Source organism: Erpetoichthys calabaricus, chromosome 1 (assembly GCF_900747795.2).
Source record: "Erpetoichthys calabaricus chromosome 1, fErpCal1.3, whole genome shotgun sequence".
Classification (NCBI taxonomy): domain Eukaryota; kingdom Metazoa; phylum Chordata; class Cladistia; order Polypteriformes; family Polypteridae; genus Erpetoichthys; species Erpetoichthys calabaricus.
In genome coordinates, this window is record NC_041394.2 from 115,193,274 (window position 1) to 115,212,342 (window position 19,069).

A 19,069-nucleotide genomic window follows, 5' to 3' on the forward strand; every position below is an offset into this window, starting at 1 on the left:
TTTTGTTTATATACTGTATCATCGTCCTGCAATATATTGGTGTCTTGTCCAGGGGTTGCACCCAGTGCTGCCAGGATAATCCTTCTGTGACCTTAAATTTGATTAAGTGAGTTTGAGAATGATAATGAAAAATTTCACTACAATATGTGTATACAAAATGCTAAGGCCTGGTCTGTTTGCCTCAGTCTGTGATGATGCGGGTTCGCTCCTTGAACCCAACACTGTCGGTAATGTCATCGATGAGCTAGGCAGTGAGGCACAAACAATGAAACAAGGGGATGGTGCAAAAAGTGCAAAGTGCTTTTATTTAAAAATCAACCAAACAAAACAGTGTTCAAATAAATAGTGCAATGCATCAAAACCTTTAAATAAATAATCCAATAAAAACAAGGTGAAATCGTGGAGGTTAAAATTCAACAGAAAAAAAATCTTTTAAAAACCCGAGGTTAAAACAATGGCTGGAAGGTGTCCTTTAACACAAAGCCCGGTGCCTTTCTACTGGTGACTCCCCTGCTTCTTCCGTCCAGGCTATGCACTAGGGGAGCCACCCTACCTGCAGCTGACCTTGTCCCTGCGTTCTCCTGCTGGTCTGTTTGCCTCGCCAATCCCTGGCTCCAGTAGGCTTAACCAGACCGTGACATGGGCTCCCCAGTGGCCAGGGCGCTCACGCTGGGGCTTTCACATCCCAAGTCCCAACTCCCGCTGCCTTCTTGGCCTTATGCGGCGAGCCATCCTCTTTCTGATCACTCACGCTCTTCACAAAATGCTCAGCGGGAGCGACCACAATCGACTGCTCCTCGTGTGCCGGCTAAACACCCAGGCTCACTGCTCAGCTGCCTGCGAGCCTGCGTTCGCTTGTTCTTCTCTCTCTCTTGCACCGGCTTTCCTCTGCCTGCTTCCTGCCGCCTTCTTCCCCTGCAACTTCTGTTTCTTTCTTTTCTTCTCCTTTCCCTAGCCGCCTCGTGCTTCTATTTATCACAGGGACGTGGATCAGATGTGGTAATTAGCAGCTCCCGGGAACAATTTACAAATGCGGACGACTCCTCACCTGTGCACTTAAGCGAGGACCATCCGCATCACGTATCACCGGGGAACCGCTCTTACCACACATATCATGCCCCCTTTCTAAGCCACTTATTTTGACATTAGCTTTGGACCCGCTACACCACACAGTCTTTCATGCAATTACTGGGGCTTGAATATTGATGTTGGTTTTATGACTTGCTACATATTGGGATGACAAGGTGAGGTGGCAGCATACTACAGAAACTGACCTCAGGTCATGGGTTTATTACTGTAAAGTGCTCAGCATGGCAGAAGGAAAAAAAATAATGACAGGCTGCATCTATTGAGTATCAAGCAAATCACAGAGATCAATGATGTGATGGAGAATGCCAGAATAGGAGCAGGAAGAAGAACTGCAGTGTCATCTGGGAAACAGAGAGCAGGAATGACAAACACAGAAATATGCATGCAATTATCTGATGTGTTAACTATGAATTGCAGAATACACGCATGACACAGATGAAAAGAAACATGCATTCAACACATACAGTACATGTTCAGAATTCAGAATGAAGTGTGACCTCTTACATATGTAAACAGCTGGTGGAGAGTTTACTGTTATTTATATCTAGCCTCTTGTTGTGACACAAAACACACTCCCTAATGCTACAGGATCCTTACTTTATCTTCTTAAAACAATGTGCTTAGAAACACAGCAGCCTATTTTGTTATGTATTGTATTTATTGATCAGTGAACATCACATTTTGTTACACTTACATAAAGGATGACGTTGAGACCTGTGAGATCACCAAACAAACTGATAACCGACCTAATGCCATTAAAAAGAAGAAGAGTGACAACATCTGCTGAGTATCATGCAAATCAAAAAAGGTGCTTCAGTGATGAGGAGTGACAAACAATAAGAAGAGAAGACACTGAAGTGCATCATCATGCAAGAAGTAATCCATATATATTGTACAATGCAAAGTTAAATGACTCACTCACTCAAGCATTCATCAAAAAAGCACTATTTCTAATTTAGCTAAAAAAATGAAATTTGTCAGGATTGTACATCTAGCGCAGTAGGTATCCACTAAGAAAGGATATTTTGATATATAAATGTGTAAGGGTAAACCTACACCCACAATAGAAACACTGAATAAGCCAAAATACCTTGTAGGATTTGATTGAGTATTGACAATGATATGAAGGAAAAAGAAAATTAGCCAACACATTTTTTTTACCTGATTGATATTAGTCGTTAATAATGTTATAGTAAGTGGAATATTCAAATGCACCACATGCGTTGGTTTATGCAAATAAAGCCTACTATAGAAGCCAAGCCAAGAAGCTTGAAAAAGACGCAAGCACACTATAAACCTCAAGTGCTTTCCAATCACTGTGGCTGTGAATGTAGTCAATTTCACACGACTGGTACAGTAAGAAACTTATTTAATATCTATTACCCTCACCCCTATCTTATCGGCAACCTTGTTGAAAGTAAAATATGGGGACTGCATTTCCCATCAGCCACTGTGCTGCTCCAGACAAACTTATCAGCACTAACAAAACTGAAATAAGGACATCGACAAATGTGGCATTTCGTCAAAGGTAGCAACTGCTGCATTTTTTTTATCAGACACCTTGTGATAACAATTTCATTGTTTTGCTGGATTACAGAATTATTTTATAGGATGTCTTTTTGTTTTATCTTGGATTGTGTTTAGACATTTACAAAAGACACATTTCCCATATTTATTTTAATCTGAACACTTTTCTGAGAAATGGGTTACCAAAACCAGTGTGTGCAGTGTTGCTGAACCTTTAAGAACAATTTTCCTTTCTTTCTTTCTACAACCCCCCAGAAAGGTACTTAGTTAGTTATATAGCACTTCTGACACATCTGATTAATCAACGACAATATAACTGGGGCTCTTTGACTTAGAAGCTGAGTAACACAGCCAGTCCTGAATACAGAGCAAGTGAACAGCAGGCAAACACAATGGCTCATAGGAAAGCAAGAAGGACCACAAGAAAGAACTGCATGCCAACAAACAAGAAGATGTACTGACTACAAAATGGGCAGTCAGATCAAAACAGGGAAGGAGGGATGGGGGATCAGGAGAAAAAATGAAGTAGAAAGGGCAAAGCAAGGGTCAAAATTGTGATTGAAAAGAAACATTTTGAAAAGAGCCAAGTTGCAAAAACTTAAATCAAAGTCAAAAGGCAGGACTTGTGTCAAGAACTCCATAATCCAAATTGTCAAAAGTAAATTCACTATATTTGGTACAATCTCGTATACTGAATGACTGTTTGGGGGACCTTTATACCAGTGTGCTAGATGACACCATAAGCAGTGATGCCCTAGTGTATCATGGTATAGAAATCCATGGTGATGGTGCAAAATCACGATGCCAATTGTCAAAACAAAATGATGTCAAAAAAATAAACAACAGTAAAAAATAATGTATAATAATGAATGTTTAATTCAAAATCAGATCTCTTGGCTGGCAAAACCCCTCAAAATAATACCAAAATTAGGTTTACAGCTTTAAGGAAGCCCGAGTAAAATTTAAAAGGAACACCAATCATAATAAAGGATTGTCAAATACTTGAAAACAGGACACATTCAAGCATTACTTTTACATCCTCAGATCTATGTTTTTTTGCCGAGTAGTACTTGCTAAACTTAGATCACCAATGCGTTCACTGTAAGTCTGCATTTTTAATAGTGAAAACAAAAGAATGTGTTACCAAAATTCATCTTGCTCTATAGGAACCAGCAGAAGCAATAAAATACATTATAACTCCAGGAAATGAAAGGCATGACTATTTTTAATGCATAAGTAGTAATAACAGATTCTTATCTTTTGCATCAATAACAGTCCCTAGTGATAATCCCACAGAACATGTTGCATATGTGTTCAGAATTTATAATTAAGTTTATCATTCATTTGGTGGACTATGCACATGTGAAGGCCAGGCTCCAGCCTATGCCAGCCTTTACATAACTGATCCTGATGAAGCTCATAAGGAAGCACTTTCAAGGTCCGAAAATAAAGACGTCTTGACCTCATGTGCATAAAAACTACATTCTTTGATGGAGTCAAAAAGCCTGTATACACAAGCCTTAAAAATGTAAAGCAAGGTAAAGTTGTAGAAAAACAAAAAGTACAAATAGACAGAAGACCGATTCCGGAAGTTAAAATGTACTCCTTAAATGATTTGGTGCAAGACCAAAGACATTGTGACGTAGCTGCCATGTTCACCGTGAGCCACCAGCAGAGAGAGATTTGGTGTTTTACTCGAAAGAACAAAGACCAAGACGACTATCAATTTTAAGCCCCCACGTCAAAGCAGTGGTGAGTCGTTTATTGTTTTCACTCTATGAGAATGGACCGAGGCCTACTCTTAAAAGAATACATGGGAAAACCTTAACAACACTTCTGTTTTATTCTCATTGTTTTAGCGGTCAGATGACACGTCAGCCTTATTCACAGTTCAGGGAAGCTTTTACAGCAATACTTTGTTGACTCTTATTTCAAAGAAGGAGGGAATACAATTAATTGAATAAGAAAAAATCAGAAGCAACTTCATGCTGAAAAATCCAGAGGCCTTATTGACTATATCAGTCATAACACATGCATTCAGAACAGATCATCCACCTGATACTAAGCATGTTTGGGCCCAGCCAGCCAGTATTTGGATGGGAGACCAACCAGGAAAAGCTTGGGTTGCTGCTGGAAGAAGTGTTGGCAAGGCCAACAGGGGGTGCTTACTGTAAGGTCTGAATGTCGATCTCAATGCCCCGTACAGTGCTGTAAAAATGGCACCATCCTTCGGATGAGACATAAAACTGAGGTCCTGACCCTCTGTGGGCATTAAAGATCCCTGGGAATCCTTCATAATGAGCAGGGTATATCCTGATGTCCTGGCTATTTTGTTCTCCATGGCCTAATGATTCTGGCCCTCTAATAATCTCCTGTCTCTAATTGGCTAACTGTCTTTCACTCCATTACCACCTAACAGCTAATGTATGGTGAGTGTACTGGCATAAAAATAGCTGCCGTTGCATCATCCATGTGGATGCTATACATCAGTGGTTGTTGAAGTGGCTGCCCACTCATTATCTAAAGTGCTTTGAGTAGTGAGAAAAGCGCTATTTAAATTTAAAGAATTATTATTATTTATTATTTTATCTGAATGCAAGTATGACAACAAGAGAGAAATGCAAACCAACAAACAAGCACTAGTTATGAAAGTTACTTCACCAATGTGAAGCTGCATCATTTCATGATGAAACAAAAGAATGTGTTACCAGACTGGAAATGTTCAGCTTGCTCTATACAGTATGAACCATCTTCTCTGAATTGTCCATGTTGTCTTTAGCTCAGATGGAGCTTTTAATAAGAGATTCCTCTCTACATGGAGTCTGCATATTTTCCCGGTGTCTGCATGGGTTTCCTCCAGGTGCTCCAGTTTCCTCCCACAGGCATGCAGGTTAGGTGAACTGGCATTTCTAAATTGGCCCTAGAGTTTGTGGGTGGCATGTGTCTGTGTGTGTTCACCCTATAATGGATTAGTGTGTTGTCCAAGGATTATTCCTGCCTTGCTCCCAATGGAAAAGAAGGTTTGGAAAATGGATGGATGCATGGATGACTGTCAAGAGCCAAAGGACATCTGGTTTGAAAATTAAACTGGAAATGAAGATCATTTAGGAGAAAGAGAAAAGAGATATCAAACCAAACCAATTGTCAAAACCATTGTTGCTTTCCAAAAATCAAAAGTCAAAACCCTAATTCCTGGATTAATATCCTTTTCTTGACTCATTACAAGAACATTTGCTTGAAAACGTGCCTTTGATTCAAATACTTCCAAATGTAGATTGCCATTTTTAATAGGCAGAGAAAGAAAATATCATGTGATGGGCTATGGGAAAAATAACTGTAAATAGTTAGTAATAGTAAATAGTTATTACGAAAAACATCTTCAAAAAACAAGATATTTACAAAATGGAGGTGAATTGTAAAACCAGGAGACGAAAAAGTCAAAGGAACAGAAAGAGATTCAGTCAAGAAATAAAGGCTGGATCAGGAAAACAGGAAGTCAAGAATGTCTGCATCAAAAAGAAGGGTCAGAAACTTGGATGGAGAAGTCTATAATAAACTAAGAAAAATACACATTTTTTTTAAAACTATGAAGGTACCAAGAAAAAAGTTTTTTAGTAGTTATCCTAAAGCTAGTTTGTGAGTTGCTGTTATGTTAGCTAAAATGGATGCAAATGATGATGCAACAGAACACATGACTTTCAAATCATGTGAATGGTAATAGGCAGAGTAACTGTAGCCAATATGGCCACAGACACAAAATGGCGGTGGTCATACAAAAACACAAAATGGCATTGTCAAATAATAATATATCTAAAAAACAAAAAATTGTGTAAAACTATGCAAAATTTATTCTTAGAAAGTAAACACAGAGAATCATGATGGTGGCCATGTAAAGACAATCACAAAATGGCTGCTACGGCACAAACAATAAAGCACAAAATGGCGTTGCTAGAATAACAATAACAGAATAAGTAAATATAAGAAAATCCATGCAGGGGGTAAAAGCATCGTAAATTAATAGATTCACAACCAAGCTAATGCATCAGAAGAGGGCATACTATTACTTATTTGCAAAGTAAAATAAAAATCAAATGTCATAATGACTTGAGTTCCAATGTCAGCTGTGACTAAGTGGAAAGATGCTGTTTGTCATACACATATATTTGAAAAAATAAATGCTGCAGTCTAAGTTTTAAAACTGTGCCTTTGTTTTGAAACTTGCATAGGTTTTGTTGTTTAAAAATTTTGTAACTTCCTGCACTCCCTTCTTGTCATCTGTTAATATTTTTTATATTTTTTTGTTATCCTACCCTAGGCTCTTTCCCCACTGTTAATGTAATAGTGCCTTCAGGGGTAACATAAAGAGCCCTATTTAAATCATTTGCTAGACTCAGTCTAGGCTGAGGCATTAGTTTTCCTTCTCTTTTGTGCTTCCATGCTTTGTAAGTTTCTTGGTCTTTAACCTTATTGCTTGCATTCCTTGTTTTTTTTTTTGTTTTTTTTTTAATTTAGCTGTTCAGTTCCACGTAAATGTAAGTTTGGCGATGGTGTCAAAAATTCCCTGTTGAGTTAAGCTCTGAGATGTTCAAATTGTTGAGAAAAGGTGAACATGGCATGGTGTCTGAATGTGTTTCTGTTTGTGTGTCTGTGAAAAATCAAAATTGATTTTTACGTCTTAAAATTTCAGTTTTCATTGTAAAATTATGCATTTTTGTGTAGAGCTCCTGGATGTCCAGCAAAGAACATTTTAGAAGAAGAAGATTTGCCCTGAGTGTAGAGCCCTCTGTACAATGATAAAAAATGGACCTGTCTTCTTCAAACAAGTTGCATTATGTTGTTTGCCTTGCACGGGCTCCAGGCCTTTTAATTCTGGTCTAGTTTGATCAGTACTGTGGTGGAGTAATATTTTGTATATAAGTTGATAAATATTCTAAATGTCTTTATTTGTTAGTCAGACAAACCAAATGTAATATTAAGTACATTTTTCAGACAGGCATGTTTTATTTCATTAATGAGAACAGCAGTGCTCTGATATCTGACCAACCAACGAGTCTTTAGGACTGACTCAGGATGTGAAATTTATTGCAAGGTTGTGGGGGACGGGGTGCCTCAAACTGCTTTGGCAAGGGATTCTGTGCAGGACATTCTTATAAAATAACCCCTGCAAGAAGGCCATAAAGTTACATAGCTGGCAGGCTTCAGCTAAACAAATGATATCCATTGCTTGAGGGCAGGTGTGAAAGGGCAGTGTGTGCACCCATTTGTTTGAAGTGTTGGTGTTTGGGATTGGTTTTGAATTAGTGGCCATTCTGTACCACAATGCTCTATTGGCCTAAGGTTTTGGACAAAGAATGTATAAATTTGGTTCCTTTACCCCTCCCTCTCCCTCTCCCTCTCTCTCTCTCTCACCCCATGGCCACGAAGAGAACAGAATGAGGAGCACTACTTGGCAGCCATATTGAGACTGCCACTCAGCCTGTCCTGAAGAAAGTTAACTAGAAATAAGGACTGTCTGGAGACATTTGAGTAACTACCAGTCTATGTGCTGCCTGAAACTACACATATACCATTTATCAGGCTGTATGGTTGCCAATATTCGCATGTACGTTGCTTCATTATTATTTCTTTATGAATATTATCAATAATACATTATTAAAAGTTGTAACTTAACTCCTGCTTGTCCTTTTACTCTATTTATTTGCTTATGGTTTTAGATGTAGAAGGGAATGTGGGGAGAAGTTACAAAGTACAATAGCTTTCAAATGGCGGATTTGAGGCATTCTGATAAAGTCTATACAATAAAGAGTACAAAGGGGGAAAGTACAGTCAAATAGGACTCTACCAAGATAAAACCAGTGCTTATCTCCATATGCTTCAAAAATGGTTTGACCTACGTATGTCCAGCATGAGAAGTTTCTGACATACATCATATATTTAAATATACATGTACACACACAGAGGCATACATGTCCGCACGCACACACACACACACACACACACACACAAAGAAATGTATTGGTTACGAAAACTGGCAGATTTTCTTTCCCTAACAGAGAACATGCTTGATAAATGATAAAGAGAAAGAAATGAATACACAAACCCCTGGCTCTGTAAAGGTCAATGTGCCCAGTGGCATTAGGTCATTCCTGTACCTGTATATCTGTTGATCTACAGTATGTAGCTTGATCACTTCATTCAATGTTCTTTTTATTTATCTGTGCACATAATAAATATACAATAACCTAAGTTAATCCACTTGATTGTATATAATTGTGCAGTACAATTGGTTGTATTGTATTGTATTGTAAAATTTTCCATTGTGTCAATTCCTGTGGTATCACTAAAGTGTAATTTACACTGACGGACTATACGGACCATTCCATACTGATTTTTGTGGACATGGTTTTTAGTATATTGCTCTGTTTGTCCTTTGTATTAGGTTTCATTATTTCTGAAATATTGTATTTTTGGAAAATTTTAAATCAGTTTGTTTATCTTTATCAGGTTGAGAAGCATACACTGGTGCAGCGCATTGCCACACCCAGTACACAACAAAACAGCTGAGGATCCTGGTTGGCAACCCCTCAGGCAGACACACGGTCCAGTCCCATCCTCCGGAAATAACCATCTGTCTGCCACAGCCAGGTGTTATGTGGGCGATCTCTTGGCCTGGTCCAGCTGCTCAGGTCCTCAACAATGAGGATCCTATGAACCGGATCATCACAATGCAGGTAATGTGCCTCATTCAGAACTCCATGAGCAACCACTCATTCGACACAAAGTCAAACCAGCGGTACCCAAGGATTTTCCAAAGAGACACAGTACTGAAGGAGTCCAATCTTCGTCTCAGATCACTGGATAGCATCCATGTCTTGCAACCATATAATAAAACAGATAGCACCAGGACTCTAAAGACTTGAAGTTTTGTCCTTTTGCAAAAATATCAGGCGTGCCACACATCTCTTTCCAGTGAACTCATGACCCCGTATGCTCTCCCAATCCATCTACTGACTTCATAGGAAGAGTCACCTGAGACATGAATGTGCTGCCGAGGTAAGTAAACCTCTTGACAGCAGTTCCCCTCTCCCTTAAGTGATTATTTTTGTAGATCTTTAGCCTTTTTGAGTGTTTGGCATAAGGCCTCTACTTGAGGGATTCAGGCCTTTTTTAAGTTATGTGGCCTAATTATAACATGTATGTGGTGCAAACGTGTTTCAATGCAATTTTCAATTAAAACTGTGCTTGATCATGATATACAGTTGATGCATTCCTGGCCTCTTGATAGCAGACATGGGCTCATTTGCACAAATGTAAAAGGGTTTACAGGGACAAAAGCACCACCAAGTTGGCACAGGGGTGAGAATCCAGAAAAGAGAAAGTGAGAGCTACATGGGCATTAGGAAAGGCCCTGCACATGACAGTGTGTGAGCACAGGAGAGCTCTAAAAATATTTGAGCGGGTGACTTTGCTGCCATTGGATCATTCTTTGACTCCAGCTCCTCAACAGTGTACTGTACTTGAAACAAACACAAATCAGCAGAGTAAAACAAAAATTCTCCTGTTGTTCTCATAAACAGGTATAGTGTAGTTTTTTTGTAATTATGTTCATAACTGTTTCACTGTGATGGGATGAGCACACAATCATAATTCCAAAAAAAATCTGTGCAGTGTGATCTAACTTCTGCTTTTAAGGTTTGAAAATTGCTTCACCCCCTGGACTCACCCAAGCTGATTTCACTTTATAGGCTTATAGTAAAATTAACAAAATGATGAAATGTACATTTAGTCCTAGAATAAGACACTTTTACATGAGAGTACATTGGAGAAAAATATGACTTTGAAATTTATGTTTAAAGATTGCACCATTCATATTTAAATTTATGTAATTATTTATTATTATTTATTTCATATTTAAACCTTCATATTTAGGTTTCCATATGTGAATGTAGATTTCTCCTGAAACAAACTTAAGATTTGCTATAACTTTTCATTCCACTAACAATCAAACCCAACCTAAAAACTTTTTTTTCACAAGAAAAAAATAAATAATAATAAAGAAAGAAAGCTTTTCTTCATAATATTGCTTTCATAATAGAAATATTTAATGACAATAACACTTTGAGGTATTTTCTTTGGTTTAGACTGAAATTTACCTGCCATGCTACCCATAAATACCAGGCAAAAGTCGTATACATTTTTATTAATTCCAGTTTGGGTATGTTTGTTTGGATCCAGTTACATCATAATGGCCATTTAACATGATGAATATTTAAAAAGAAAAATTACTCTAATGTTGTCATGAGCCTCTTTGCTTGTTAAAAAAAATTACCTGCTTTCTTGTTCGAGTTTTGCCTGTCCGTAACTTGATGTATCTTGCTATCAACTCATTTCTTCCTGAAATGAAATAACAAAAAAGGATTTCAATTAAATCTGAAAATCACTACACTGATGTTTAACAAAATATGAATGATTTTATTATCCAATAAACAGCAAAAACAGAATTTGGAAGATTAAGTCACATGAATTTAATTTTTTTTTCTTCGACATAGGTCGTCATGATAGCATTGCAGTTGGAGGTGCTGCTTTACTGGTCTGGAGACATGGCTTCATTTTCTGGCCCAATCAATGTTTTGAATTTCTATGTCTTCTCCATAGGTTTTATCTAAGCAATTTCTTTGATTTTGTACCCTATCTTTCAATAATGTTATTAAAGAGTTGCCTCAGACCTTGCTTGTATTGAGTTTGCAAGTTTTCCCAATGTCTATGTGGATTTTCTTCCATCTCCCTAAAAACATTCAGATTACTGTATATACTTGCGTTTAAGTTCTCCCACGGATAAGTCGGGGCTTGATTTTACCGTATAATTTGCGGTATTTTATAATGTCAGTCATATAAGTCAAATGCGGGAAACTCACACTATTGGTCCAAGAGATTATGATATGCTAACGCCCACCTGAGAGAGTAATCACAGAGGACACGGCCTTTTTTTTCTATGTATTGTGCCTACGTGACCACACTGTGATACCTGAACTATTGCGAAGTGACGTTTGCACTGTTTTATGTTTTTATGTATCTCACACCTTCATACACCTTCATCGTAAGAGCATTCCTTATCTACAATGGAGTGTTCAATCAGAAGAAAATATAAAGCTGGTTTTAAATTAAAAGTCATTGAAGTGGCAAAAGACATTGGTAACTGTGCTGCTGCAACAAAATTCGACGTGTCTGAGAAACTGATGCGAGATTGGAGGAAGCAAGAAAATGTTAAAAAAAAAAAAAAAAAAATTGAGTGTCATATTTTTGAACGGGTGTATAAGTCGGAGGTTAATTTTATGATCAATTTTTCGGGTTTTAAGACCTGACTTATACTCGAATATATACAGTAAGTGAATTCTAAACTGGCTGAGTGGGAGTACGTGCCTGTGAGTAGGCACTGCTATTGAGTGGCTCCCTGTTGGTTCCTACCTTATGCCTGATGCTTCCAAGATGGAAGACAGATCACTTTACCCAGTCCAGTAAGTTTAATTAACTTATTTATGTTTCTTGTTGATATTAATATTACAGTATAATGAGTAAATTACATGTCGGTGAAGTAAATAATATATCATATTCAATACCCATTTCCTTCCACATTCTGTACATGTCAGGATAAGTGGCAGATATAAACTGGTCCAGCACGTGGGAATGTGATTTGTAAGGAGTAGAGTGGGTTCCTCTCCACTGACAGTGGGACATTATTTGGCTCCCAGTAATTTTGTAATTGAACAAGAGGTTCCAGAAAATAAATGGTTCACTTCAATTGGATGCCTTAAACTCTGGTTTTATTCTCAGCTGGGAGGTTTTCAGTGTAAAGGCTGTATGTACTCCACGTGTTCTCTTGTCGTTATGGTGATTGTCAACTCACTGTGAATGAATTGGGTTTTGTTTGTACTTTGGTGCATCTTACAATGGACTGAATACAGAATATATAGGCCTGTTGGATTTTATGTGTGCATGTGGAAGGCATGGTGAATATTGATTCTTATGGCCATATCATATTTCTGCTGCCAATGATCTTTGCTGTACTGTACTCAGAATTCACATCAACTGGATCATAACATCCTTCATGAAGTTGCCTGCTTGTGCCCATAATTGAAATATGTGGAAAAAAATAGTTGAGAATTTCTTTGTTTGATAGTCTTCTATCTCAAACTACTCAATCCAGGATCTTTTGTTTCTGATCGTAGTTATTCTTTGGTGGTTACATTCCTACCACTTACATTACCTTAGGCAATGTAACTACCCATCCTGTGTGAAACTGGACAGAGAAGATTAAAATTGTGTGTAAGTTCAGTACTGAAAGCACCTTAAACTATACCTTATTATTAAATGTGATAAAAACTTCAAATGTCTGTTTTTTAACTAAGCATTTTGTCAATTTGTAAATGAGCTCTGTGATGTTATTCCTACTCTAGCTTGTCGGAGCTGTAGCTTGACCATGCCATCAACAACCAAAAATGACAGCAGTTTTCGCACAACACTATTTACACTGTTTACCTGTGGCCCACTGTATCATTACTAAGTATATCTGATATGACTTTTTTTCCATTCTATTTCCTTGTGCTTCTTGAGATTTTTATTTTCATTTTTTTATACCTTTTTCTATCACAACTATGACTTATATTACAACTAATATTTGTATTTCCTTTACTACTTATCTCTACATTACATTCTTTGAAATCCTTTAATCTCATTTAAATCTACATGACCAACATAAGAAAAGACAGAGGGTCGAAAAGAATGTGAAGGATCTTCCCGGGATGCAGTTTTCTTGTAGTGTCCAACACTGCTAAATTTGGTTAAGGTAAGAGTGGAAAAAAATAAGAATGTTCAAAATATTTCTGGATTTTATAACCTATGTTTTTCTTTTAAAAAAATAAAACCTTAACTTAATGTCATAATCTTTTGTTTAAAATAATGTATTTATCACATTAGTACCCTGCGGTGGGTTGGCACCCTGCCCGGGATTGGTTCCTGCCTTGTGCCCTGTGTTGGCTGGGATTGGCTCCAGCAGACCCCCGTGACCCTGTGTTCGGCTTCAGCGAGTTGGAAAATGGATGGATGGACATTAGTACCAGAAATAAAAATTTTGAAATGAAAAGTTAATACTTTTCAACACTTTCATTAGGGCATTACAATTACTTAAAACTGAAATACCCTTGGATTTTTGACACATATTCACTTGCCAACTGTTAAGCTTCACAGTACGTGTCACTAAGAGAAGGCTGATGTTACTACTCAGGGCTTGATGCCCTTGTAATTGAACTCGGTGTACCTTGTGAACTGAAATGTGCCTTGCTCAGGGTACATGAGTGTAATAAACTATAATGTGGTTAACATCTTAAGATGGCTCTGTCCTCATTACTACTGTTATACTGTTACATTACTTACAGGTAGGACTGGTCTCAGAACACAGGGGAGCAATATAAGAAAGGGTAGAGCAGGCTCTTTTACTTTTAGAGACTTTAATGTGAGAAGTGGCATTCTTCTCTAACTCTGTGATGGCCAGTGTGATTTTCTACACTGTGGTGTGCTAACATCACTTCAAGAGAGGCCCTCCGAATCAACAAGCTAATTAAAAGGGCAGGCTCTGTTATAGGACACACTCTGGACCCTCCGGAGGTAGTGGCAAAGGAGAGAATTAAAGCAAAACTAAGTGCCATTATGAACAATGCTGAACATCCTCTCTCTGACACACTAACCGCCAATAGCCAATTATTTATCAAATATCACATTTCTGGGCTCCTTTATACCAACAGCAATACTTCTGCAGAATGCTTCACTATGACAACTGTGAATGCCAGGTTTTTTTTCTGTTGAATTTACTTGCTTTATAGTCATTTTGGTGTGTGTTCAAAACAAACTGTGTGTGTGTATATTTATTTTTTATCTATTTATTTATCTACCTATTTATGTAGTTATTTATTTAAAGAGCTTCTGTAAAAAGCTAAATTTCCCCCTCTGAACAAATAAAGTTCTATCTATCTATCTATCTATCTATCTATCTATCTATCTATCTATCTATCTATCTATCTATCTATCTATCTATCTATCTATCTATCTATCTATCTATCTATCTATCTATCTGTCTGTCTGACACTTTATAACAAAAAGTTACATTTTAAGCTTTTTTAAGTTTTCAAGATCCTTTAATATAACTTAACATCAACAAAGAAATTAGAGAAGCATCCTGATGCAGAATATATGATTTCTCCAACATCTTGTATTAAAGATGTACTATACAATGCTCCATTCAATAATTTTGTGAAAGTTTGGTATTGATTGAGTGCACCGTTAAGCATCACATGGAAATTTGTTTTCTCTATATATTTAGCACTGTTGTCATAGTGGCTAAAAACTATGCACTTGCACTTTTACAGTTACTTTTGCTCTGATGTGTGCTCTGTTTAAAGTCAGACAAATTGAAACTCCATCTGTTTCACATGACTTTCACTATAATGGATAGAAAAATCCTTCATGGTCATAGTCACATGAGGTTCCAGAGTCCAAATTCAGCCTTTGCATCTACAGTGCATCCAGAAAGTATTCACAGCGCATCACTTTTTCCACCTTTTGTTATGTTACAGCCTTATTCCAAAATGGATTAAATTAATTTTTTTCCTCAGAATTCAACACACAACACCCCATAATGACAACGTGAAAAAAGTTTACTTGAGATTTTTGAAAATTTATTAAAAAATAAAAAAACTGAGAAATCCCATGTACATAAGTATTCACAACCTTTGCTCAATACTTTGTCGATTCACCTTTGGCAGCAATTACAGCCTCAAGTCTTGTTGAATATGATGCAACAAGCTTGGCACACCTATCCTTGGCCAGTTTTGCCCATTCCTCTTTGCAGCACCTCTCAAGCTCCATCAGGTTGGATGGGAAGCATCGGTGCACAGCCATTTTAAGATCTCTCTAGAGATGTTCAATCGGATTCAAGTCTGGGCTCTGGCTGGGCCACTCAAGGACATTCACAGAGTTGTCCTGAAGCCACTCCTTTGATATCTTGGCTGTGTGCTTAGGGTCGTTGTCCTGCTGAAAGATGAACCGTCGCACCAGTCTGAGGTCAAGAGCGCTCTGGAGCAGGTTTTCATCCAGGATGTCTCTGTACATTGCTGCAGTCATCTTTCCCTTTATCCGGACTAGTCTCCCAGTTCCTGCCACTGAAAAACATCCCCACAGCATGATGCTGCCACCACCATGCTTCACTATAGGGATGGTGCCAGGTTTCCTCCAAACGTGACGCCTGGCATTCACACCAAAGAGTTCAATATTTGTCTCATCAGACCAGAGAATTTTCTTTCTCATGGTCTGAGAGTCCTTCAGATGCCTTTTGGGAAACTCCAGGCAGGCTGCCATGTGCATTTTGCTAAGGAGTGGCTTCCGTCTGGCCACTCTACCATACAGGCCTGGTTGGTGGATTGCTGTAGAGATGGTTGTCCTTCTGGAAGGTTCTCCTCTGTCCACAGAGGACCTCTGGAGCTCTGACAGAGTGACCATCGGGTTGTTGGTCACCTCCCTGGCTAAGGCCCTTCTCCCCCGATTGCTCAGTTTAGATGGCCGGCCAGCTCTAGGAAGAGTCCTGGTGGTTTTGAACTTCTTCCACTTACGGATGATGGAGGCCACTGTGCTCATTGGGACCTTCAAAGCAGCAGAAATTTTTCTGTAACCTTCCCCAGATATGTGCCTCGAGACAATCCTGTCTCGGAGGTCTACAGACAATTCCTTTGACTTCATGCTTGGTTTGTGCTCTGACATGAACTGTCAACTGTGGGACCTTATATAGACAGGTGTGTGCCTTTCCAAATCATGTCCAGTCAACTGAATTTACCACAGGTGGACTCCAATTAAGCTGCAGAAACATCTCAAGGATGATCAGGGGAAACAGGATGAACCTGACCTCAATTTCGAGCTTCACAGCAAAGGCTGTGAATACTTATGTACATGTGCTTTCTCAATTGTTTTATTTTTAATAAATTTGCAAATACCTCAAGTAAACTTTTTTCATGTTTTCATTATGGGGTGTTGTGCGTAGAATTCTGAGGAAAAAAATGAATTTAATCCATTTTGGAATAAGGCTGTAACATAACAAAACGTGGAAAAAGTGATGCGCTGTGAATACTTTCCGGATGCACTGTACATTACCATACATAGCTGATTGTAATAAATGGCCACTTGTTAACTATTTGTGAAAGTAACAAAAGACACAGGAGTTCAGAGTGGCTCATCACTTTAGAAAAACAGTGTTAACATTTTACCACCAGAACAATATATGTGTTGGACAAACCTAGATAAGAGGTTCTGACTTTTCTTTTATTTATTTTTCATCTATCCATCTCCTAATCCACTTATCCAATTTGGGGTTGTATGAGTCAATGTCTGTTTGGCAGCAGTGGGCACAAGGATATAACCAATCATGGATGGAGATTCATTTCATTTCAGAGCACACTCAGTAACATGAAGCCAGTTTGCAGTTTTTAATTAAACCTACCTTCATGGTATATTGAAGGAAAAACATTGAGAACATGCAAACTCCTCACAGGGAGTGCCTGAGTTTAGATTTAAATTCAGGAGTCTGGATCTGTCAAGAAGCATTGTAGGTGTGCAACTTTGCAATGGTTGTTCTTAGATAGATAGATAGATAGATAGATAGATAGATAGATAGATAGATAGATAGATAGATAGATAGATAGATAGATAGATAGATAGATAGATAGATAGATAGATAGATAGATAGATAGATAGATAGATAGATAGATAGATAGATAGATAGATATTTTATTAATCCCAAGGGGAAATTCACATACTCCAGCAGCAGCATATTGATAAAAAACAATATTAAATTAAAGAGTGATGAAAATGCAGGCATAACAGACAATAACTTTGTATAATGTTAACGTTTATACCCCCCCACCCTGAGTAGAATTGAAGAGTCGCATAGTGGAGCGGGACAGTGACAGCAGTCTGTCGCTGAAGCTGTTCCTCTGTCTGGAGATGATACTGTTTAGTGAATGCAGTGGATTCTCCATGAGCTCCGTGCCTACAATAGAGCCTGCCTTCCTCACCAGTTTGTCCCGGCGTGAGGCGTCCCTCTTCTTTATGCTGCCTCCCCAGCACACCACCGCGTAGAAGAGGGCGCTCTCCACAACTGTCTGATAGAACATCTGAAGCATCTTATTGACAGTCCAGTCCAATTTATCATCCAGCTGCACTCCCAGGTATTTATAGGTCTGCACCATCTGCACATCTGCACCACCAGCTCCTTGGTTTTGCTGGTGTTCAGTTGTAGGTGGTTTGAGTCGTACCTTTTAACAAAGTCCTTGATTAGGTTCCTATACTCCTCCTCCTGCCCACTCCTGATGCAGCCCACGATAGCAGTGTCGTCAGTGAACTTTTGCACGTGGCAGGACTCTGAGTTGTATGGGAAGTCCCATGTATATAGGCTGAACAGGACCGGAGAAAGTACAGTCTCCTGTGGCACTCCTGTGTTGCTGACCACAATGTCAGACTTGCAGTTCCCAAGATGCACATACTGAGGTCTGTCTGTAAGATAGTTCACGATCCATGCCACCAGGTATGAATCTACTCCCATCTATGTCAGCTTGTCCCTAAGGAGCAGAGGTTGGATTGTGTTGAAGGCGCTAGAGAAGTCCAGAAACATAATTCTTACAGCACCACTGCTTCTGTCCAAGTGGGAGAGGGATCGGTGTAGCATGTAGATGATGGCATCCTCCGCTCCCACCTTCTCCTGGTATGCGAACTGCAGAGTGTCGAGGGTGTGGTGGACCTGTGGCCTCAGGTGGTGAAGCAGCAGCCACTCCATGGTCTTCATCACATGTGACGTCAGAGCGACAGGCCTGAAGTCATTCAGCTCACCAGGACATGATACCTTTGGGACTGGGGTGATGCAAGATGTTTTCCAAAGCCTCGGGACTCTCCCCTGTTCCAGGCTCAGGTTGAAGATGCGCTGTAGATCAGTGGTCCCCAACCTTTTTGACAGCAAGGACCACTTTATTAGATGCAAATTTTTCCATGGACCGGTTTGGGGGGGTGCAGTTTTATACACAATTTACATAACATTTCTATTATTATTAAGTTATTAAGCAGTTCGCATACGTTTGCAACCTGAGATTTTTCTTTTTTTTTTGCATATAACAAAGACATATGCTTTGCATTTGCCATTCCAACAGATTGCACATCACAAACATTAACACTGTTATCGTTTTTTTCGTGTCTGCCGTTTCTATAGGAGGGTGACAATGAGTTAAATTCCAATGGATGTTTTTCAAATGTTGACAAGCAATAAGCAAAAGGTATCACTGAAAACCACAGAAAACAAAAACAGCAAAAAAAAAAACAGTATGAGGAAAGTTCGAAGAACGTGCGACCACAGATGTAACTGCTC

At 38.7% G+C, this 19,069-nt stretch overlaps 2 protein-coding genes across 3 annotated transcripts in view; both read right to left on the reverse strand.

The window, feature by feature from the left end:
• Positions 1 to 19,069, reverse strand: part of LOC114654705 (metalloproteinase inhibitor 3-like) — a 756,439-nt gene that overhangs the window by 658,787 nt on the left and 78,583 nt on the right. The window lies entirely within an intron of this gene.
• Positions 1 to 19,069, reverse strand: part of LOC114648663 (transcriptional enhancer factor TEF-3-like) — a 224,442-nt gene that overhangs the window by 82,625 nt on the left and 122,748 nt on the right. For both annotated transcript variants that reach the window (XM_028797860.2, XM_051929556.1), the window contains exon 3: positions 10,946 to 11,010. In XM_028797860.2, the coding sequence (XP_028653693.2) occupies positions 10,946 to 11,010 (65 nt within the window). The remainder of the gene's footprint in view (positions 1 to 10,945; positions 11,011 to 19,069) is intronic.